This window comes from Scardinius erythrophthalmus, assembly GCF_964197995.2.
Source record: "Scardinius erythrophthalmus genome assembly, chromosome: 4".
Taxonomy (NCBI): domain Eukaryota; kingdom Metazoa; phylum Chordata; class Actinopteri; order Cypriniformes; family Leuciscidae; genus Scardinius; species Scardinius erythrophthalmus.
In genome coordinates, this window is record NC_138224.1 from 5,878,155 (window position 1) to 5,902,406 (window position 24,252).

General features: G+C 42.0%; 1 protein-coding gene across 7 annotated transcripts in view; it reads left to right on the top strand.

Annotated features, from left to right (window-relative positions):
- The window catches only part of erc1b (ELKS/RAB6-interacting/CAST family member 1b), a 192,658-nt gene that overhangs the window by 161,752 nt on the left and 6,654 nt on the right, over window positions 1–24,252 (top strand). For all 7 annotated transcript variants that reach the window (XM_081363058.1, XM_081363061.1, XM_081363056.1 and 4 more), the window contains one exon: window positions 9,169–9,354. In XM_081363058.1, coding sequence (XP_081219184.1) covers window positions 9,169–9,354 — 186 coding nt within the window. The remainder of the gene's footprint in view (window positions 1–9,168; window positions 9,355–24,252) is intronic.

Below are 24,252 nucleotides of genomic sequence, written 5' to 3' on the forward strand. Positions count from 1 at the left end.
ACATACCCTAGCTCCTTGCAAGGGGTCAGAGGTCGTTTGACGGATGGTCGTTGCTCACAGAGCCTCTGGAGAGGCCAGTAGAGTGAAATGACTCTTAGCCAATCAAGCGTGCGACAGATTTCTACCAGTTGGTCCCAGCAGCACGTATGCGGTGGGTTTTATCTGACCCTGTAATCGGAGCCCCTTGCTCGGCTTGATGAGAGACCGATGACTGCCCTTGAAGACGAGATGAATGGCTGTAGTTCTGCAGCGACTACATTTGAATCGGCCAATCGGAAGAGTGTTGAGATGGCAGCATCTAAGTGTTGAGATGATGTCATGAAGGATGAGCTCACCTATAAGAGCTCATATAGGAGTGTGTTGAATCTCTCCTCTGTCAAGGCTTTTGGCTGAACGTTCTCTGCTGGATCCTGAGAGGGACTCTGCTTAGCATCAACCGGATAGGCGATGACTTCCCCCGCCACCTCTGTTTTTCACTGAGTATGTCAATATATGTATTTTCCTGAGAGGAATTCTGAGCTGGCTCGGATTGAGATGGTACGTGTTTGGGGAGGTTAAGTTCACTAGTCATGTCAGAAGTTATCTCAACATGTTCAGCTTCTCACGATTTCCAGTCCAGCTATATATAGTCCTGAATTTTGAAATCTGTCTGCCTTGTGGCGCAACTTTTGCTCCTTTTTGAAGATATGAAGGTGCCACTTTTGATGTACTCTCTTGCCCTCTCTCCCTCTTTCTTAATGTTCCCTCTCTTCTCCCTCTCTCTCAGGCATAACTTTGCTTTTTTGGGCAGTTTTGTTTGCCCAGTCTTGCTTTACTGCCTAACTGTCCTGCTTTTTAAGGCCTCAGCAAACCACACGTCTTGGCCTGCTCTCCCAGGATGCATCACTCAAGAAAAATACATTTTAATGCTGCATCCATGTTTCTGGTTTCCCTCTTGGAACTAGGCAATCCAAGGACGTACTGGCCTGCTGGGTTCTGCTTGCCTGGTCTATGTCAGAGGGTTAACTGGGAAAATAGACTAAAGATGTCAATCGAACCACAGCATTTCTAATGAATGCTGAATGATGAAAAAACTTTCTTTTTTTTTTTTTTTTGCCCCAACATTGCATCAGTTCTCCCCTCAGAGTTTTGAAATTGATTTTAGGCTGTCATTAATTGGTGAGTTCTGGCGATGATAAAAGTATGGATTTCTGTTGTTGACCTCAGAATTACCAAATGACTGTGAACAATCCTATCAAAACAAATAATTGCACGACTCCTCCCTCCTCAAACTTGCTGAACCCAGTATGGCCACAATTTCTGCGCAAGCTGCTGAAACAGTAAAGTTCGAGGCTCATTGTGGTGGGGATTATGTGGTTGGAACGTTTTGGCCCCCTGGTCCAGTGCGCCATTTCTGGATGTGTTAACGGGCGGACGTGGAAGCCCTACCCTGGGCGTTGCGCCGATCGGCTCCCCTCTCCAGGTTAGGAGGGGAAAGTGCTTGTAATATTATTTATTAATGGTCCGTGACTGTGAGCCGTGGAAAATCCTCAGGATTTTAGAGTGTCTTCTAACTGATAAAGCAATTGTCTGAGCATTTCCCACTCCAGTGAAACGCTGAAAGAAATGGTTATTGCAGGGAGATTGTTAACCATGTTAACCATGCTCATCTGGAAAAACAATGCATCTGGAACTGTTGCTGTATTTGTTATGCGATATTTCCCTGGGATTTATCACTGGAAACGTGTTGATGTGTTCACTTCCAGATTGTTCTTGTTTTTACTAGGGATGCTTAGACATGTTGCGTCCTAATCTCCGCCAGCTAAATGTTAGCTTCATACTGCTAATAAACTCCCTGCGGCATGTCAATAGGCCTTAATGCTTTCCAGAGCTGTGGATGGGGGGCCTGGAGCAGGTTGAGCCCTCTGGCCCCCCTGCGGCCGATTTAAGGCTGATAGGAAAGAGCTGGCTCAGATTCTGCACCCTGCCTAAGCTGTCCAACAACCACCTTAAATCTCTCAGTTCATTTAGCACTTAACCAGCCGTGGACGGAATGAGCGCTGGAGACCGGACGCGTGGAAACTGCATCGTTTCTCTCTCTCCTTGTATTTCTTCCTCCTTTGCTGCTGCTTCTTCTTTGTCTCTTCCCCCACCTTACCCTTGGTTCAGTCTGTTTCCGTTTACCTAGCTCTCCAATTAAGCCTAAAATCGAGGGCCTAGAACTACCTCTATTATCAGTCAATAAAAAGGGAAGCCTGCCATGTGTGGTTCACACTTAAAAGAGGTGTGACAGGTTAACGTAAGGCGCATATGTATAGACCAAACTAGGACACAAGTGCATGTGTGAACCACATAAATATAAAAAGTGTGAAGATGCCATACTGTGATTTCTTTCGTAACAAAAAAATAAAAAAACAATTTAGCTTTGATAATCACAGTTGGGTTTTTTTTTTCAGTATTTTTTTTTTTTTTTTTTTTTGTGTTTTATATTTAAAGTAGACAATAAGGTAATGGTTCATGGTAATATTTAAAAAGTAACTATTTAGTATAAAACATTTACCTATTTAAAAAAATACTAAACAGAATGTTTTCTAATATATTACAAATTAAATGAATACAATTGTATTAAATTCAAATTTAATTAATTAATTATGATATATACCATTACAAAGATGAAAGATTTTGTTTGTAGCGTCTGGGCCTATGTGAAAGTGTGTCATTTTTTCTTTGAACCAGAGCTGTTGACACACTTCCTCCACACTTAAATTATTCCTGTCTCTGAGGACCAGGTGTGATAGCAGAGGATTGCGTATTTCATACATTTCAGTCTGTTAGAGCCATCTCTACCAACTCTGCACCCTTGAACCCACCAAGAGCCCCATTCTCAGCCTCTCTGTTTCCTCTGCCCCCTGTCTTTACATGCGTAGCGGCGTAAGTCTTCTGGTGTTGAGTGCTACACAGGGGAAACACTTTGACCTCAGGATGTGGTTCTCCTTAGATCTCTCCATCCACAGCTGTTCTCAAAACTCTTTTTGGCCTCTTGTGGAGCACTGACAGCAACACGAGAGCTATCTTAAAAGTTAGGGCTGTTTGTGCAACAAAACTGCTCCAAGTCAATTATAATACCTGGAGCAAGTTATCTGTTAACATTCCCGTTTCTCATAATGGCAGTTGCTTGGCTATCCAGGCAAAGGAGAGAAGTTGGCAACAAAACAACAAACTACTAAAATAATACAAATAGCTGAAAGCTTTTTAAGACCTCAGATGAAGGATGCCATTAAAAGAAACAGACTCAAGTCAAAGGTCTTCCGTGCATCGTAAGGTTAAACTTAAATGTGACACGTTTATAGTGTTGATTTAAATCTTCCGTTCATGAATTTCTGAGCTCCCTCTTGTTATGTTCAGATCTGGCTTTAAGTCATTAACTCGTCTGGTTTGCCCTCACAGTGGGGTAGATGTTCTGGAGCTTTGCTACATGTTCACCCCTTCCTCTGCTTTCTCTTCTACACACCCGGTTAATGATGCCCCTGAATCTCAGTTGGAAGAGGTCAGGACCTTCTTTCACCCCAACACCCCTCACCTTCAGGGTGACGACCCCCATGGTCACCCCTCCCACCTCATGGAGTGAAACTACAACCCACACGACAGCTTTACTTCCCTTTTCAAGAGGCTAATTTCTTCTTGGCAGTTTTAAAGTCTTTTTTTTGCTCATTACGGCTATGGATATACACACACACGCACAAATACACAATGAATGGAATGCTGTCCCTAGACTGCAGCCTTCATGGTCTGTTTAAATGGCGCTATGATGGTGACACTGGGAGTTACTTGGTGTAAAAATTCCCTCCGTCTTTCTCCAGAGTCAACAGTAACCTGCCCTGGCTTTTTGTCCTCCTTTCCCCCACCCCGTGCATTGGCATTGACTGGGCTTTGAGTGAGAGCTTTGGCATGTAAGTCAACAGTCATAAACCCCCCACTGGTATAAATCTAATGGCATTTATATAAAAACCTGCGTAAATAGGTGACGAGGCACTAAGTTCATAAAATGCTGCAGCAACAGAGTCCTGACATGCATAAATCTTGCATCTCTTAAAACATGAGTGCTGTTGTAATTTTGTACCACGCGAGAGAGGAAAAAGTCATCTTAGGACCTTTTTGGTAACCAACTTCAATCTAAAAAATATGTGTGTGTGTGTGTGTTACGTCATTTTAAATCTAATTACATTTTTCTTTAGTAAACTAGTGTTATAATTGATTAGAAAATTTGTGAATAATAATCGTTTGACCACACAAATAAACAAATATATATTTGTTTACCAACAAATATATTTTCAATTCTTGTGTGATGGAGGCAAACTAAGTGATTATTCTGTAATACTTGAGCAAATTATGGAATTATAAGATTGTGGTTTGTGTGTGTGCATGCACGTGTGCGTGTGTGTGTGTGTGTGTGTGTGTGTGTGTACGCAGGGGTCTACCTAGATATATTGAGAGTTGTGGATGGAGGTAGTGCGGTCAGTCGCTTATGAAATGACAGTATGGAAAGACAGACCAACTCACCTGCTCTTAATCTGCCATCCGAATCTGCTCTCCGTGCTCGGATTACATATGTTTCTGTCTGTGCTCTTTGGGGAGGTATGCGTGCATGTCTTCGCCCCCTTACCCTTTATTTGACAGTCATTATTCTCTCATGTCAGTATTTTTTTGCATGCCATGGAGGTGATTTGTCTCTTTCTTGAAAAGCACTTTACGACAGCAGGCCCACCGGCCTTGTCAGTGTCTTGCAGGTTTGAAGCTTTGCAGTCCCTCCTTATCTTTATCCCCTTAACACTCATGGACGCGTAGCGCAGTGAGACTGAAAGAGGATAGCCCAATAAAACTCTCAGCCACGGGAAAGGATGTGCGCCAGGGCCCGGCTACTGTGAAGAGAGGCTTGTGATCTGCAGATCCTCCCCCACCAGGAGCGAGCAGTTCGAGCTGGGCTTCGAGGCCGCGTCAGGGGCTTCCTGTGCCGCCGGGCCTCCGGAGTCTTTGAGGAAGGAGCCAGTGGCTCGTCTCTGATGGACCGCCTGACTGACAGCATTGATCCAGTCTCCTGCCTCTCAGTGTGGGTATCGAATGGCGCCCGATGAGCTGATAGGTGATAAATGAGAGAGGGAGAATGTGAAGGAGGCCGGTCATTGTTGAGGGGTCTGACTTCTCTTTCCCCCTGGTCTTTTTGAGGAGGGGTTCTCGAGCTATGAGAGTGCCAGGTAGGAGTAGAAATGCAACACACCACAGCATCTGGTGAAGACAGCTTCTTTTAGAGGAGACGTAATGAAAGGGAGCAGATGGACAGATTCCTCGGTGAACCTTTTCCGAAGTCTTTTGGCAGGAGCTGGAGTGTGAGGTTCAAGAAGGTGATCAATGTTGCAAAGAGCAAGAGAACAGCCAAGGGTCTTTGTGGTCAACCCTCCCAATCTATTGGTAATTTTGTACTGATAGGTTCAGTGGAGGGTCCCAGGAGTCCTGACTCGTTTGAGCTTTTTGTTAGAGGACCCACTTAGCATTGTTCTGATTAGGAACCTGGGATGTGAAAAATCAACTACAGTATATATAACAGTACAATTAGATTTGATGGAAAAGTTTTGCCTCAAAATTATTAAAATAGTGATGTCTCTTTTGTTTGTGTATGTGTATTTAAATATAAATATGATCATTTTTTACTTAATGGAGGTAAATCAATTAATTAATTAATCTGAAAAATTGTGTAACACTTGAGTTAAAACAAGATTCAAAACAGTAATGCATTATAAAATTTGACTTCATGTGCCACATTTGAAGCTAAATAGCCAATATATGAACAATTAGATGTCTTTGACAGAGAGTCAGAGAGTGGATTACAGACTGGTCTTATGTTCAATAATATGGAAATAAAGCAAACAATATGTCTGCATTGACTTCTAAAGCCACTTAATTCAGTTGTATTCAGTGACTTCATCCTCCACCATAATGCAATAGCTTTGCTTTCAGCAAATATTAATATATGTGATTAAAATCCATTTGATTAATTAATCAACCTATGTGATTAGGTTGCAGAAATGAATTGGCAAAACATAAAAACATTTTGGAGAATTTGAAGAGCTGTTGAAAAGATCATTTTTCCGAGACGTCAGGCAAGGCATGATGGGTAAACAGGGACCCACTTCCATCCATCGTGTGCGTCCAAAGCAAGACGAGACAAATGGCGCTTTGAGTGGAAAATTCCCCTGTTGTAAATCTGTCACCTGGGCATGATATTTGTTTCTGTTATTGTTGCATTATTTATGATCTCAGTCTACCACAGGACTTAAAAAAAAAAAATTTAAACAGCAACACGGCACAAGCCAAACAGTTATGACAGCACCCAGTTGACAGAAAACATCACCAGCTACGACAAGACGGATGTTAGCGCTGTGCTAACTAGCATTGGGCTAACTGTGACCATCCACGAACCTACCATTCCCATTTCTTGACTATACTACTAATATGATTACAGATGATCATGCGGGACACTCTGTGAGGTTTTCAGGACTGTTTATCAGCATTCTGTCACCAGAGAGGTATTGACTTAAAACCAGAGGGTGACGGATAGCGCCGTGTTTGGGCATTTGTCTAAGGCCCAGAACCGGAGTCCATTCATCTTTTCTCATAGCAGATGGGGAGGAAGAGAAGGAAGAGAGGGGAATAAATGTCAAATCCCATCATTGGTTGGGCATTTTAAAAGCTTATTAGCGCACAGCATGCTTTCAGTCAACCATGTACGTAGCAAGTCTCTGTGTAATGGTGTGTGTGCACGTTTATGTGGCACCATTGCTAAGGCCGGGTTTATTTTAACTCAGCTGTTTTTCCGAGCATATCCACCCAGCCGTTCTGTCACAGCGGTTTGGAGGGCTTCTATCAGACCGCCTTTTTAAGGCCTCGTCCCTCTTTTTGTGGCTGCCAGTCAATCCGGAGGCCCCATATATCCTCCAGCAGCGGCACTTGGCTGAGATACAAGACCTGACAGAGATGCGGAAGGAGGTATCGCCCCTTACAGCTGTTTCAGATCCGACTCTGATACAAAAGACTCAGCTATTGGTCGTGTCACGTAGATAAATGTAGACTTTTTTTGTCACAGCTGATTCAACAGATGAATTCCTGCCTTATTATTCATTCACCATGAGGCAGGGGTTTGAATTTTGGCACCCAAATGTGCTTTAGTAGGTTTTGGAGACGGGGCCGCGCTAGACCATAGACTAACGAGAGCATGATGTAGGTCTCCGTGCGTCTGCTGCTCCGGTTCTTTGCAGAGACCCAGTTTGCGCCGTCTAATTGTTTCCAGAATCAGGGAGAACCGTCGGCCCATTTTAGACATTCCTCCATTCCTTGACTCTCTCATCCTCTCTTTCTCTCTCATAAGCTCTTCAACCTTGGTCTTCCTCCACCTTCCTCCATCTCGTTCTTTCACAGTTTTGTTTGATCGCGCTCTGCGGCCAGGAGAGAGCCCAAGAGAGCCTTCATTGCCCCCGGTGAGCCAACGAAAACACAATAACATTCTGCCCTGGAAAGATACAGATGGGGTTAATAAGAATTAATAAAGTGTGGGGACACAAATGTTCTTGCAAGCTCAGGCTGCTTCAGACCAAAGCAGACTCTGTCCCTGTCTTTTCTTACATCTCTCTCATCACTCACTCTTTCTTTTTAGCCTCTGTTTCCTCTCTCCGCTTCTTGACAATCAGGCAACTGTATTTGCTTTCTGCTATTGAGCGATGAGGAGTGTTCACAGAGCTCCCTAAGCCCTACTATGTTCTCGGTCCTCTTTGAGAGGGTATTTATATGGGAACATTTCAATAGATCTTCTGCTGTCTTGTTTTGTACTGTAGTATTTCAAAAAACATTGCTCACCTCTCCCATCCCAGAATTTATGGGTCCACCACTGCAGCCCAAAACCAGCTTATGTAACATCTTGTTTCTTACAAGAGAATGTGACCAGGAAAGGAAAAGGCCAGCCTTAGATTGAGACCTGTCCTTTCATTCAGCTTACTCAGCTTTGCATCATTGTGCGTTGTATATTCACATTGATAATGGTGAACACCTAGGGAGCAGTTTTTTTTTTTTTTTTTTTCAATTTTACAGTAATGTTCAATGAATTAGCTTTCATGAGCTAACAATGAACAGTATTTATTAATCTAGGTTAATATGTATATTTTTAAATACATTATATAATTTGATAATTCATAAACTGATTTTAATTTTATATAATATAAATATAAATGCATTCTGTTTATTATTATTATTATTATTATTAAGGCTCAAGTAGCCCTTCATAGTTCCTATTAACTGTTCCCTTCATAGTTCTTATTACCCTTTAATGGCACTGTATGTCATTATTATGTCATATTGTAATTCAGGTTATTATTGAATTATATTAAACATCTTACTCAAAGCACTGCAGTGATAATTCATGGATCACCTCTTACCAAGTTTTAACCTTTCAGTTCCAGTTTAGGCAATGGCATGCAAAGGAAAACATACGGCTATCGGCACTCGTTCGCACTCACACACAAACCGCATGTTGCTATTTATCATATTTTTAGACTGACGTGAAAACAAATGTGATGGATCAATCTTGTATTGTCCCAGAATTCTTCGTTGAAGCCAGTGAGATACACACATGACACAAAGACATATGGTTTTTGGATTTGATCCCACACAAGTGCATGTATTATTTTGATGGATATGAAAAAGCCGTGTGAGTGTCTGCTGTGTGTATAGAGATGTTGTGTAAAGACTGGGCATCTGTCGGCAGCGGTCCAGGTAACTGAGATTGTTTGTCTATGTTCCTGGAATGGGAATGTCTCCTGACCACTGTTCTCTCTGTGATTCATGTGTTTCAGCTGTGGTCTATCATCCATAATCGTCCACAACCTTTCACTGAATATTGCTCTTTTTAGAGCCCCCCCCCCCCTTCTTTTTGAATACAATCATATGTGACAAAGCAAAATTTTAAATCTGTGTTCTGGCTTGCTAAATGTGTTGTTTGCGTGTCATTTTAGCATGCGTTTGCATACCCGTCTTTTTATCTCACTGGCTCGTGTCCAAGTATCTAATTCTTGAACGCTAGAGGAAAACTGAGATTGAAATGACTCTTTATCTCTAACCCATTTCCTCATTCCTGTTTTTGGGCAGATTATCCCCCCACTCATAGACCTCAATCAGAACCGCAGTAAGCTGAAACTGTACATCAGCCACCTCACGACCCTCTGCCACGAGAGAGACCCCCACATCCTGCAGGACCTGGCCCCGCCTTCCGCATACCAGCGCAGCCAACAGGACGCCTGGGAGGAGGAGCTTCAGAAGATGAGCCATGAACAGGTAAGACAGGGTGACATCCATGTGGGTGTACTCTTTTCTTTGGAATATACAGCGGGGGAAATAAGTATTGAACACGTCATCATTTTTCTCAGTAAATATATTTCCAAAGGTGCTATTGACATGAAATTTTCACCAGATGTTGGTAACAACCCAAGTAAGCCATACATACAAAGAAACAAACAAAAATAAGTTCAGAAATTAAGTTATGTGTAATAATGTGAAATGACACAGGGAAAAAGTAATTGAACACATGAAGAAAGGGAGGCGCAAAAAGGCATGGAAAGCTAAGACAACTGCTGAAAACTTACAGTAATTAAAAAGCAATCCAGCCCCCTGTCAGTGGAAATTAATAACAGCTGGTTCAGTCCCAAATGATGGCCTACAAAAAGGTCTCATTGCCAAGGTGTCACACAAGACACATCTCATGATGGGTAAAAGAAAAGAGCTGTCTCAAGACTTTCGCAACCTAATTGTTGCAAAACATAATGATGGCATTGGTTATAGTAGGGCTGTCACTTTACGTTCGAAAATCGATTGCACAATCGATTGGGCCAACCAGCGCAAGTTTCGAAAACGAAAATAGGGAATCGATTTTAACGGTCTTTTCTCGGAACGCGTCCAGCTCGTCACGATCTTGTCACGATACGCCCGCAGCGAACACGCGTCACACAGCAACTGCAGGCTCTGACAAACACGCATAACAGCAAATTATCCTTCTGCATAATGCGTCTCTTTTTACTACAAAACTGTGAATTCTGCCGGTATGCAGACAGTCTCATGCATTCAGATACAAATTCGGGCTACGCGTCTACAATCGCCTACGTAGGCGAAATTTCTTTGACATTTCTAATCGTAAACACAGCCATGTTGAAGACTGAGGTAATGTTTTTCATTTATGCTATGGCAGTCCACTCTGCTTATTGTTTTTCGAGAATGTTGCACTCCTGTTTGTCATTGTGTACGAAACTTCACGCCAATAAATCATCAGAAATATTGCAGACTTGTCTTACCTTTACCTCAAGCGCCCTCTTTACGTTCGTCCTAATGCCTGTTCGTTGTCCGTGGATTTGCCCATATTTTGCGTTTAAAATGGAAACGTCTTTAGACATGGAAAATCGATTTTACAATCGATTCAATGAACACTTATGTCTCAAAAATCGAACAGGATTTTTTCACAAAAGTGACAGCCCTAGGTTATAGGCACCATTCTAAGCTTCTGAATGGTCCAGTGAGCACTTTTGGGGCCATAATACGGAAGTGGAAAGACAATAATTTCACCATAAATTTGCCTCGACCAGTGCTCCTCGCAAGATTTCTGATAGAGGAGTGAAAAGAATAATCAGAAGAGTTGACCAAGATTGCTTTTTAATTACTGTAAGTTTTCAGCAGTTGTCTTGGCTTTCCATGCCTTTTTGCGCCTCCCTTTCTTCATGTGTTCAATACTTTTTCCCTGTGTCATTTCACATTATTACACATAACTTAATTTCTGAACTGTTTGTTTCTTTGTATGTATGGCTTACTTGGGTTGTTACCAACATCTGGTGAACATTTCATGTCAATAGCACCTTTGGAAATATATTTACTGAGAAAAATTATGACGTGCTCAATACTTATTTCCCCCGCTGTATCACTTTTCATTGTATGCATTCATTAATTATGGTGACCTATCTAGTGTTTCTCTGTTCACATCTGTGATTTTGTTATTATGAAAAGGTTAACACTTTACAATAAGGTTCAATGCATTTCACATGAATTAAAGGGGCATTTCACCCATTTGAACATTGCTTTTTATTTAAAGTGGGTCATATATGTAGTCGAAATGTAAAAGAAATTTTGAATTTGGTGCCTTTGTGACCGAGAAAAGACAAAAAATAACTTCAGGACGCATTTGTATGAAAGACAACAACTCCCACAATGCACCACATTGCACAGCTCCGCAAGCCACTCCCACTAATCCAGAAAGCGCATATCTGCCTATAAGAGAAATCACTCTTCCGTCTACAAGGCTAGCTACCACCAGAGCTTGAAATTAATTTCACATTCACAAAAAATGTTTAGTTAGTTGGCGAACTCATTAGTGTATTACTCCTCGTTTGTATTTCTTTCGAAAAGGTGAATTATTGCATGGTACCTGGATGTTCAGTCAGAACATATGCGGTGCGAAACTAGGAAACTTGTTCACAACACAAACGTCCGTGTCCTCGTCTGATTCAGAGATTTCGTCCAGGAGAAATTGTCATCGTTGAAATTCTTTGCCGCAGACGGACTCTATCTCTGTGTTCATAGCGGTTCGTAGTTGCATAGTGAGATCACCGGCGCCACCGGTCCGCCCTAACCCGAGCCAGTCCGGGCTCCTCGTCCGCGGCAGGCAGGTCTTCTGCCTCGGCTGCTCTTCGCTATAATGCGGCTTGTAAAGGTAGCCACAAACACCTGATTCAAGCATCAGACTTCCGAAATCCTCTTCCTCTAGTCTATATCATATTGAGCACTCTCCTCCGCTATTGTCATAACTTTACATCTGTCTCCACAGCGCCTGTTAGCTTAGCTTCAAACAAGATGGAGGATATTGCTTTCAGTTTCAGAGTGTAAAGTCCCACCCACTGATCTGTAATAGGTCTGTAGCGTGAGCGGGTCCCGCCCCCTGGGAGAGATGAGGAACTAGTGCTTGTAGTCTCAACAGAAATCCCCCCCTCTTACACTTCCTCCTACAATGACGCAAAATGACGATTTTTGCGTCATTGTAGGAGGAAGTGTAAGAGGTAAATAACAGATTTCTCCCATCTCAGGGGAAAATGAGAGAGTGTTGCACGACCATTCAATAGTATGACTGGGTTTCTAACAATGCAAAGCTTAATGCAAATGGGTGAAGTGTCCCTTTAATGTGTTAGCTTGCATGAGCTAATAATGAACATCATTCATTAATCTAGGTTTATATACTTTAAGTAATAAAAGTATTGTTCATTTTTAGCTCATTATTTAATGTACCAAATTTAAACTTATTGTAAATTGTCACCATAAAAAAAGACTTAATAGATGAAATTGATGTAACCTTTTATGCGTCTTACCTTTTTTCATGACTCGCTAAGCACAAAAAGTTTGTCTATTTCTGCGAGTATGTGCACTCAAGGTACCGTAACTTTTCTCGGGTACTTGGATTTGTCACCCATTGATTATTGGAGCCATCTGGCCTGGCCCGGCCCGCACGGCCCTTAGCTGACGCTAACGTTCACTGTCTATAAATCTCCTATTGGCTTTGAGAATCAGTCCGGCTCTGTGTAAATGCCATTAGTCCTCTTTATAGAGTGGAATGTGTTCCTACAGAAAATAAATAGTCCAATATATTGTGTTTTATTAGCTTCATTTACTGTTACTATAACAAAAGAAAACCAAAAAGCTACCCAAGGCTCACTTAAAAGACGGGGGAGAGCCAAGAGTGGATGAGAGGGGGGTGAGAAAGACGTTAAAAAAAAAAAAAAAACAGAAGAAGAGCAACTGGAATGGCGCGATAAAGAAAAGGAGTGTCAGCATTTGGACTGCAAAAGAGAGAAGCGTTTGAGGAGGTAGTGGCTGGATTTAGTCTCTCCATGATGAATGATCCCCTCTCTGTAATAAATGTATATGTGGATCCATTTTCTCTACTTCACTTTGAACCCATTGCCATACCTACCTTAACAGTAAATTGTCTGCAAACGGACACTGGGTTTAGTCCCTGCGTCGGTGCGTCCCAGTTCTGCATCCATCCCAATGCTTTTTGTAACATCAGAAAAATAAATTGTCTGGAAGTCTACATATACATTATACTCACTTTAAATCGACCCCATTCCTCAAGAGGAGAGGAGAGTGATCTGCTGTGATGGTGCCAAGGCTTATACAATGCTCATGTGTTTCACTGCATGGGGAACTATCTGCTTGGCAGGTTTTTGGCTAGCTCCAACATTATTGAAATGCATTTTTTTATGTGGGCTGCCTGATGACAAGCCTTTGGCCTGTGAACAAATAATGTTTAAGATTTTTAGTTTGCTGCAAGTAAACTTTGTTCCAAAAATTGGCACTTTCCAAGGGACCCCCCCCCCCAACTTGTTTAATATGAAGTAGGCGTCTGTACATTTATTTTCCTTTGAGAGAAACAGCTTTCATCAGACTGTACGGACGGACTGAGAGGTTGCACGGCCTTTCAAACAGAGTGTTGCCACTGGTCAGTCGAGACTACTGCACTATGTAAACATCAGGTCTGTTTTGTGGTTTTCGAATTGAATTCTTGCCCGTAATGTACTTATAAGGGGCCAGAATAATGTAAGACCTCCTCGGCCCTGTAATACCTAGAGAAGATACCCGATAGCATTCCCATTCACCTCCATAGCAGTCTCAAGCCCTTCACTGGTGGCTATCCTGAAAAGTGGTGTCAAATGCAGCAGACAGAGACTATGTTCACTGAACTCTGTTTTTGCTTGGTCTCACCAAGCCGTTATTCCTACTCGACCTCCTCTAAGGCCAACGATCCTATGTTTATGTTGTCCAAACTATCAATGACAGTGTTTAGAAAGCACCGCTGTTGTGGGGGGGGGATAAGAACTCCTGAACCTCCGCGCCAGGTTTCTGACTAAAAAGGGTTCTCTCTGAGACAAATGTGTCCTCTTTGGTGACGTCACTTCTGTGAGAGTGAGAAGCAAAGGAATCATGTAGGATTGTTCAAGAGCGTTCAGGTTTGTGCCAGGGTTGCAACACTTGGCAGCCTTGTTGGCTTGGCCAACATGGCGATTTCATGTCGGACACATTAAGGCAAAGATAATGAATATTTCAGGCTTCACCGGTTAGGCTTTACCTCTCAAACGTTTACACATATATCAGGATTTTTCCTCTCCAAATCCAATAGCTCTGAGATATTTAGCGTTTCACATCCATATGGTATCCACATGTACAGGATCCTGCTCATTCTTCAGTTACATGTCCTACATGTAAGACACAATCCGCTTGAAGACACTTTTGGTCTTTCTCTGATGGTGGAATCACTTGCAGATGGTGGATTGGACGAGTTGCCGGCAATCACAAGCTTGTTTGATTGATGTCTTCTTTGACCTCTCTTCTTTTCTTTGCGTTGGGAGTGTAGCACATTACATTAGCGTTCTCTCCGCGCTGCAGTTCGCCCATTTAGATCCCTTCAGCACGGAAGATGCCAGAACGGACTCGTTTGGCCATGACAGGCTCAAATTGACGAGAAAAGTCTGGGCTCATTATTGGCTTATTTAGCCTGTTCTGTTCAGTCCATTATTGTTAGTAACGTCCACATGAATTTACTTGTGGTGTCTTTTGATGGCACTTATGCCTCTCCATAGACCCTAAAGTGGCTCGATTTGGGTGGAGGCTCTTTGCTAATCATCATTCTTATAAACCAAATTATTAGTAACTAATTGAATGGCCCTTTGTGGCACAGTCGCCATCGAGCCTGTAGAGGAATTGAGGTTGGTGTCCGCTATGCCCGGTCCTCTACTAATGACAAGCTTCTTGCATTCAAAATGTGCTTTAGTATTTACGAGGGGCAGCACACTGTTTGAGCCCTTGCCCTTTCTTTGAAGCTAAACATTGATCTTTTAATTAACAGTTTTTATGGGCTTCCTTTTTACTGGCCTGGCACTCTAAGCTGGCACAGAGTTTGGACTTTGGGGTTTCTACCCTGATTTCCTTTGTCTCCCTCGCAGTTTATAGCATATAAAGACAGTGTTTCCTTTTTGTTTCTTTTCTTTTAAAGGGATAGCTCACTACAAAGATAAAAATTTTGTCATCATTTACTCACCCTAATGTTGTTTCCAAACCTGTATGACTAATGAAATTCAGTGGGGTCCAGTGCAGTTTTGGACCCCACTGACTTTCATTGTATGGACAAAAACAGTTCTTCAAAATATCTTCCTTTGTGTTTGTTTCACAACACTTCTTGGGCTCTTTTCTAAAGCTCTTGTCCCTTTACTTTAAATGGCGACTGGCGGAGTTACTCATATAGGAAAATCGAAGATTGCACAACCAAGTTATACATAAGCCCGCTAGACATCAGAATAGACTAATCAGGATGCAGACAATGCAAACACACAGGAGGATCATAATTCACACAAAAACACACACTTGTGAACTCACACTCGTCTATTACTTGGACTCCGCCAGACCGCCCCATTAGGCCTTGCTGCCAGCTTGTCTTCTGTTGTGGTCAATGCTTCTTTTATTACTCGTCCTCCCTGCCTGTTTTTTTTCTCTGTTTATGGCGTAATGTTGTTTTATTTGGTTTGAGCTGTTCACAGGATGTTACTGCATCTCTGTTTAAACGGCTGGAATGCAGGAAGGTGATTAAGCCGGTGCTGAAAGAACCACTCAGTCATACAACCCACAGAGCCAACAAAGACAATAGACTCACCAAAAACGCACCCCATTTAGATGAAGAATTGATGTTTTCAGGAACAAAAACAAAATTATTGTGCATTGTACATCTAATAGGGCCTTTAGAGTTTAACTGAAGGGTAATTGGGTCGTGAGTAATAAATATGCCCTTACCAAAATATACTGCGGTACAGATATCATATAGATGGATGGATGGATGGATGGATGGATGGATGGATGGATGGACATAGTCACACACACATGTATATATACAAATCAACATTATCTGTATAACATGACTTTTTTGCTGGTTTCAATACCCAATTATGAATAATTCCTTGAGAAAAGCAATCATCTGTGACACTGTTTGCAGCTGTGAGACGCCCCACTCCTGCACTGCACATGTGTCTCTGATGAGCAGTCATTGTTTGATGAAAGTTACTGTCAGTTATGTTCTGTGGCCAGTTTCACCTCCACTCTCATAACGTTTGAGTCTTCTGTTTACTTTAGAGACTGCTGATCTTAGATCAGTATGTAAAGTTTACAGTCTTGGAGGAAAGAAGCGGAGTGCTCGACCGCCCTTGGCCAAAGTCATCTGGCTGTGATCTGGCAGCACAAAGCCAGCTGTATAAATAGGGGAGAGTCTTGCATTTTACGGGTCACTCTGAATAAAACATGAACTAGAGAAGATTGATTATTAATGACCTCAGGGCTGGAACAGAAATAATCTGTTAGGCCTTGAGTCCTCCATTCTTTTTCCTTCCCTCTTCCCTCTCTCGTTCTCGACGCACCCTCATCTGTCTTTCGCTCACTTCTCCTCTCGGTTTCCTTTCCGATTGGCACTCCGATAGATGTTTACTTTAGCCATCTGTTTTCAGACGTTCCCCTTCGAATAGATCAAGAGTTCAATAAGGATCCATGCAGATTTTGTGATGATTCACAGGCTCACACCTGTCAGAGCTGGCATCAGATCTCTGTGTGGGCTCCAGTGGCGGTCCGTTAGGGAGTTTTCCAAGGAGGTTGATATTTAAATCAAATAGATTGTAGTAGGTTATGATAATCATTTTGTCTTTCTGGACTGTGACAAATGTTCCATCCTCTGCTCCTTATAGGTTTTTTTTATTTTTTATATGGCGTGTCATTCTTTTTTATGAGATCCTTCAATAATTTGTCAGTATTTTGGCTAAGTTAGACAATCTTTCTTCACCTGTTGCATATGAAAGTGAAACAGAAAACTAATTGGCTTGAAAGGTTGCCAATTTCATTTCTTCTCTGTTTTGCCTCTTTCGGTCACATTTGGAAACATATTATTTGGATTGGTCAGTTTACTAATCGGCCTGTTTTGGCATTCGTGCAGTGATTTTCTGGATTTTAGAATCGAAAGAAAAACAAAATGAATATCTTTTTTACAAGAGATGCTTCAGAGCACAAAAAAGACACATATTATAAAAACTCTATGCATTACAGTACCATTTCAGTTATCAGCTTATATTACAGACTTTTTAAAACTTATGGATGTGTCATTTATCGGTATTGGATATTTAATTGTTTGTTTCAGTACCTTTGATGTAATACAGTATAATGCTCACTTAATAAAATGCTCAGTTCATCTTTAAAAAACACTCATTTAATAACACTGTTAAATGTAATCTTTAGCTAATCTCAAAATAAATATTATTTTGTCATAGACTGTGCATTGTAATGTTTTTATGCCTAAATTCACTTGTAACATTTACAATTAATTACATTTATTTGTTAACTTTTTTGTTTTTTAATATAGGATATTTATTGAAAATAATTACTGGCTTATTGTTATCGACCAGAATTTTAATATAAGTGCAGCCTGTCTTATTTTATGTCACTCTGGTTCAGTGCTTGAAGTGGATAAAAACTTCAAGGCCCCCCTCGGTTGCGCACCGGCCCACTTCGAGCATTGCTTTAGTTCCTACATTTATTTGAATAAATACTTGAGGAGACTCTGCCTCCTCTGATGCACCACCACTGGTGGGCTTTCTCTTCCCAAGGACTGTTGGTTAAAAGCAACAGGAGCTGGTCCTGGATCAGCCCCTGATGTGCCGTGTTGGCGACTGCAGTGCGTCTTTGCCCAGTGGGGTGGGCTGCAGGCTGACAGGACCATGAATCCAGGGCTGCGTAAGTGCAGTGTAATTTAAACGGGCAGGAAATGGGGGTAAACATAGTGGAACAAGCCCACAACCCGCACAGCCACGATTAATGAAAACACATGGAGCCGGCGCATATGTCTGCTGTAAGTGGGCCTTTGTATTACGAGCGTCTCTGTCTCTTTTTCGTTTGCTCACATCCTTGTTGAAGTCATGCCGTGTATCAGTAATAGCAGTAGTCATCTATAAGTCATAAAGGTGTGTGGGTGCAGACAGTGTAATGTAGTTGTATGAATGAACACTCCTTAAAGCAAACACATCACAGAGACGGAAGGTGAGACATAGAGGCGTCATAGACTGACCACTTATTGATTTTTGATCTGTTGATTAGCAAGCATTACTAGTAGTATTGTTTGAACTAAATCTTTGATATATAACCCATCCCTCACTGTATGTAAGACAAACTTGTACGAGATCTCGATTTGTGGCTTTTCCTTTACAGATTTTACCTGGAGGACAATAAAGTGACATAAAAGTCGCATAGACTTAAAAACTGCACAGAGGGCTCTAATGTGAACTGAAGTCTTGAGCATGTCCTGTTGTTTTGGGTTCTTTTGTCTTGTGTTTTCTAAATCCAACTCTCAAACGCTGTTTTTGTAATACATCGTTTCAACAAGTGCTAATCCTGAGGGGGTGCTGACCGACTAAACCAACAAAACTTCTCAACCGACCCCTAAACGTCCAGAGCGAGGGAAAGCGCGGCCCCGTCTTCAAAGCAGTGTGAGATGAGCCCTCTGTGCCCCGCGCTTGTCTGTTAGAAGAACTCGCTTCTCCTATATTTTCCCACCCAGCGAATATATATGAAAGCACCTCAGACTCCGGGGCTGGAACGAGGGTACGTCTCGCAACACATTCGACTCGGGGCGAGAGGAAGGATAATATATGAAATAAATACCCCCAAATGATGAAACCATAAGCGCGATTGAGCCTTCTCAGCTGGAAGCCGCCAAGGCAAACAGCGAAATACCTCAGCAGGTTTATTGTGATTTTCGCGCCCTGACGAATCGGGTTTTTGCGTTCCCGAGCTCGTTGCTGGCTTGGGTTACAGCGACAGAGCCACAATAGCATAAACTGCACCAGCTGACGTGCCATAGACCTGAACATTTCAGTCGTTGCTATGTTCAGATTTGTAATTTATGTATTTATACATGTTTATTTGTTCTCCCGTCCTTTGAAAGTAATGAAAACCGGGGCTTCAGTCTAAACACAAAATATTTCTGAGGTTTGTCACTCTCTATCGGCCAGCTGATGAAGTATCCTGCCAAGAGGGGAGCTGTCAGTCTGTGGCACTGCTTTTCTGATGGCTTTATTTGCGTGTTCACATGCGACAAAACCCACACCATTCGTAGTTGTAGCATCTGTTTTGGATTGAACTTTGGCTTGGAAAAAGATACCCTGATGTATCTGACTTCTTCCTCTTTTTGCTCGCCGTCTAAGCCAGTAGGCAGCCATATAACGAGTCTTACAGCTCATTCAGGGCCTATCAGATTAATAAAAGCCGTTAAGAATTGAGAAGGGTTTTATGAAACTTCGTTTTTGAAAGTGGGTTATTTTCCACAAATATTTAATACCCTATTGGGCTCTTTTAAAGGCTGAGTGCTTCCATGCTAACCATTGGGATGGTTTGTTTAGGGTGGGGCCTGTTCCATTAAGATCCGTTACCACTGAAAACCGATTGGCGCGTTGACGTTGCTGTTTTTTGTCCCCTACAGTGGTGAAATTTCACATAGTTCGGTCTCCTGTGTGTTTGCAAACGAGGATTCACAACAGTCTAGCCATGATCGTTAGGAGCAGCTAGGAAAGTTTGCGCCGCTCAGAGCCTGTGGAGGAATGTGGTTGTAATTTATCCCTATGCATCCTGAAGGCCCTGCGGCAGTTTGGGCTGAGTCATTGGAGGGGAAAAAAAACAAAACGAAAATTATCTAAGCAGCGCAAAAAATCAAAACTTGGGCTTTCATCAACTTGTGGTGGGTGTTAACACTGAAGTTATTTCAATCTGGGTTTTGATCGTGATTGCGTCCCTGACTTGACCACATACTTCGTAATATGTGCCCCCCTCCGCTGAAGTCCTTCAGCCTCATTCAAAGTTGCGGGCAGGGGTGCGACTCGTGTGTGAGCATTCCCCCCTGAAACTCAATTACACTTGACTGATGGGGTGCACAGATCCGGCCGCAGATGAGGCTGAGGGCGGTTCTAATCAGATGCGGTCGCTATACAGTTGCTTTTTATAAACGGCCACGCCCTCTACATTCTAATTGGCTCAAATCGGACAGTATGCATAACAGCACTGGGGCTAGTCGAGTTCAAGTGCTTAGTTCAGAAATTGGGGGAGAAACTGTGGTAGAAATGAAAGATAAAATGGTGTATTAAGCCACTAGGATGGTGTAAGTACAGTAAGAGGATAAGCAAGGGAAAGACAAACAGAGAAAGGGCGAGAGAGATCCCAGTTTAAGTTGCTCTTATAAAGCCGCAGAGGCGCTGCTCTAACGAGGAGGAAGTGGGGAAAGAGCTCGTCATGAGCTGAACACGATCCAAAGAGACCATTTTTAGAGATATGTTTGTGTGTCTGCTAAGAAACAGGACGAGCCAAAGGAAGGATAAGGCTAGAGTTAAGAGAGCATGGAGAATAATGAAGGGTTTAGTCTAACAAAGATGAAGCAGATTTCAAAGATAAGAGCTTGTAGCATAGCCACCCGACCATAGCAGCCAGGATGGAGCATAAATCCTCTTCTTGAAACTCTCCATTAAGAGTTTGCATTCAGAGACCTGCGTCTGCAGTGGGAAGAGAGACAAAAGTGGACGGTTTATGCTTTTGCAGTTCATACTAACAAAGACCCATCCGGTTAGATGGGTAGAGACTGTTTGACTGATGAGTAAATTGTTTGACTGATGGGTATAGATTTTGTGATCAGAATTTCTTTTCATCCAAAGTATTATGGATATCTAGTTTACTTGCTCCTAAGTGCCACAAACAAAGATTAAGGGTGTGCTCACACTTGACAGGTTTAGTTTGATTGAAACTAATGATGCGATTGCTCTGTTATTTTGGTTAATTTGAATAAGTGTGAACGCCATATGAACCCTGGTGCACACATTAAACAAGTGGTCAGCTCCCAAATGAACTGCTGTTCGACTGAAATATGAATGCAACATGGACCAACGATATCTAAATGCACCAAAAACAGGATGTGATGTCACAAGAGAATGCCTGTTTTTTCTCGTCATTACAGTTCAGTATAGGCTTCGGAAGCGCGCCTCCTTGTATCAGATATTTGTTTGTGTGCAACAGAGGAATTCATGGCACTGTTTTGACTCCTTTACACATTTTCTAAGCTCTCACTTCTGAGCTGGTAAAAATACCATGCTATACAAGCACGTTTTGCGTAGCTCACAGCATTGGTTTGAATTTTCTGTAAGTTCCGTCACAAAATATTTGTCATGAAAGCAATTTTTTTTGTTTGATATCTTTAGGTTTGTTCTTAAAAATGACAGTGTACGTTAAGTGAACCAGGACTAAAATTATCATTTTCTTTTTTTTGGTCCGGACCAGAAGAACCAAGAGAACAAAAACTACACGAATGAACACACCCCTAAAATTATTCAGTTATTTGGTGCTATTAGCCTGTTTACCTTTGGCAAATACAGGTTTTAGTTCATCCACATCTTGAGTTTATTTCCAGGTGGACTAATGCACTCTTGAAATTGTGTAAAGCCAATCAGATTAGAGTAATACGTGCAGTATGCATTGTCAATGGGCGGCATGCCATCTGAGGCCAAGACTACAATTCAGCTAGCTCATTCCTGTGTTGTTGAAAAATAAGTGAATAAAAAGCTCCATCCAGGAGTTGGGATGGCAGACGTACTGTGACTGCACACTAGAACCAACAGAAGAACACCAGAGGGGAACATTTGAAGCTTGGCCTGGAGAGAAGAACCTTCAAGAAAAGAGCTTTGAGTGACTTCATCTTACTTTATTAGAAGAGAAAGGTGGCCCAAAGGTTTTTTGGGGGGATTTTCTTAAAAAAATTAGGAGTGGATCGCTACCCTCCTCCTTCTCGAAAAATATGAGGACCTTTTAATATGGTCCCGTGATAAAAGAACGCCGTTTCCTGCTAAAGGAGTCATTGTTTTCTCTCAAAATACTGTAGCCGTGTCACATTTAGGGGAAAGGCTAATGGCGTTTTTCTTTATGCAGATTTATTGAAGAAAGTCTTGATTGCTTTAGCAGAAGGTCAGTTCCCCCAACCCCAGATCCCCCTTTACTTCACACTCTCTCTTTCTCTTTGATTGGAGCTTGTTTCCAGCGCTAGCCAAGGCCTGGGACCCTCCTGATTGCCATCTTTTCCTCAGCGTTGAGACCTGACTAGTTAACATTCCCACAAAATTGGAGGATCTGGTGGAGAACATGTTGCAGAGATGAGGCTGTGTCATCTAGGGTGATGTGGAGAGCGGATTTGCTCGAAGGGTTTAAGTTCAGCCGTTTGATCTCCATGTGCCACTCCAGGCGTAAATGTGCTGCACAGCATTTGTTGAAACACATCCTCTCTGAGTCAGCACAGTCCAGACTCTACTGTCATTGTCTGACTGTGATGGTCCGCTGCTGTGTTTGTTCTTCTCTCATTAATGTAGCTGTTGTTTATCAAGACAGGCAGAGGAGGCACAATAACACCTGATAATAATCTGCGACGATAACAAATAATAATGCGCTCTTCTCTCGCCTGTTCCCTCTTTTCTGTCTCTCATCTTCTCGCTTTTCCCTTACGTTTTCAGGTCAAGGCTGGCGTGGGGACCGATAATGAGATTTTTCCCTTTTTCCTGTTATCTTTATAGCTCTGTTTTTGGACGATTTCTGCTAAGCACACAGTCATAAAATAGGAATTGACAGTCCTTGTATGCTTTTGTCACACAGGGGAGCATATTTTCTTCTTTATGTGTCTCTGTTACACCTAAAGTTTGTTCAGGTATTGATTAATGCATTAACATTTTACATAGAAAATCACACAGTGTATTTTGTTTTAGCTTCAGACGAATTTAGAATAAAAAAAAAATCAATTCTTGCACATCTCCTAGCAACATGGCGCATGTTTCTGCATCAGTTTGTTGTGTTACAGTCAGATGATGTGAAAGTAGTGTGTGAACCTCAGTTGTTTAGTGTATGATGCGCCATTTTTCTCTGTAACATTTACAAGTTCGGCAAATGTGTGATGCCATTATGTAACCATTTTACATTTTGGGAGCTATGAATATGTTACTTAAATTACGCCATATAAATAACATGTTGCTTCTCTATTAATTATACTATAATATATGAGCAATAGAATTGAATCCCTTCTCTGCAACATAGTCACAGCATGTTTAGCTCTGCGCGACAACAGATTGCTCCCATTATAATAAATGATTTTATACGAAGCTGTTTCAGTACACAGTGTCTATACATGGGCAAAGTAGTTGCATGTAAACTATGAGGAGTAAACACTGCATAAAATACTATTCAGGAAAACAACCACAAGCCAGATGTAGAGCTGCTACTCTGGAAGAGAGTAAGAAACATTTTCACTAACATAAATCATATATTATTTTCCATAAAATGCGTGATTTTTAAGCCTAGACAGTAGGGCTATACGATTTGGGGGAGGGGGACTCTAATTTAAAAAAATCTAACATTGTTGTTGTTACTAAACCAAAAAAAACAGTGCCGTGCTTCACCCTTGAATCACTCTGTGCATGCATTTATTTAATTAATTCGCAACCTTTTTGATTTGATAACCATGTTACGCCATATCGCGATTTCAATTTTGATCCATTTTGATCGTATATCCATACTAGACATGATCTGCCGACTTAAAAAAAATCTGTAAAATGAATTTGAATAATCCGAGCTGTGTGTGCTGCACTGTTGTTGGTTGCTGAAAGCACAAATTTGCCAAAATATTTAATAAATGACCACGCATGGGATGTGTAAAATGTTGTGAATGACAGGTGTTCCCACTGAGCTCACAGTGATGTAACTGTTAACGTTGATTGCCAGCACCTTAAAAGCAGCATTGTCTTCACTGACCTTAGCTTGCCCGCTCAATTCTTCTATTCCAGCTGCAAGCAGGCCGAACGTGTGGCAGCGTTAGTCCTTCCCTCTCTTCCAGTTCTCCACTGTCTACGCTTAATGGGGCTTACAGCAGCGGCGCTCTGCCAAGCAGCGCCCTCACGCAGGCCCATACATCAGCCCCCGATGAGGCTCATTAACCCTCCTCTCATGACTCAATACACTCCTCCTCTCTCCCTCACTCGTTCGTCTCCATCACGTCTTCACTTTTCTCCAGGCCAACGTGTCAGACTCCAGTATCCCAGGAGTGTCGTC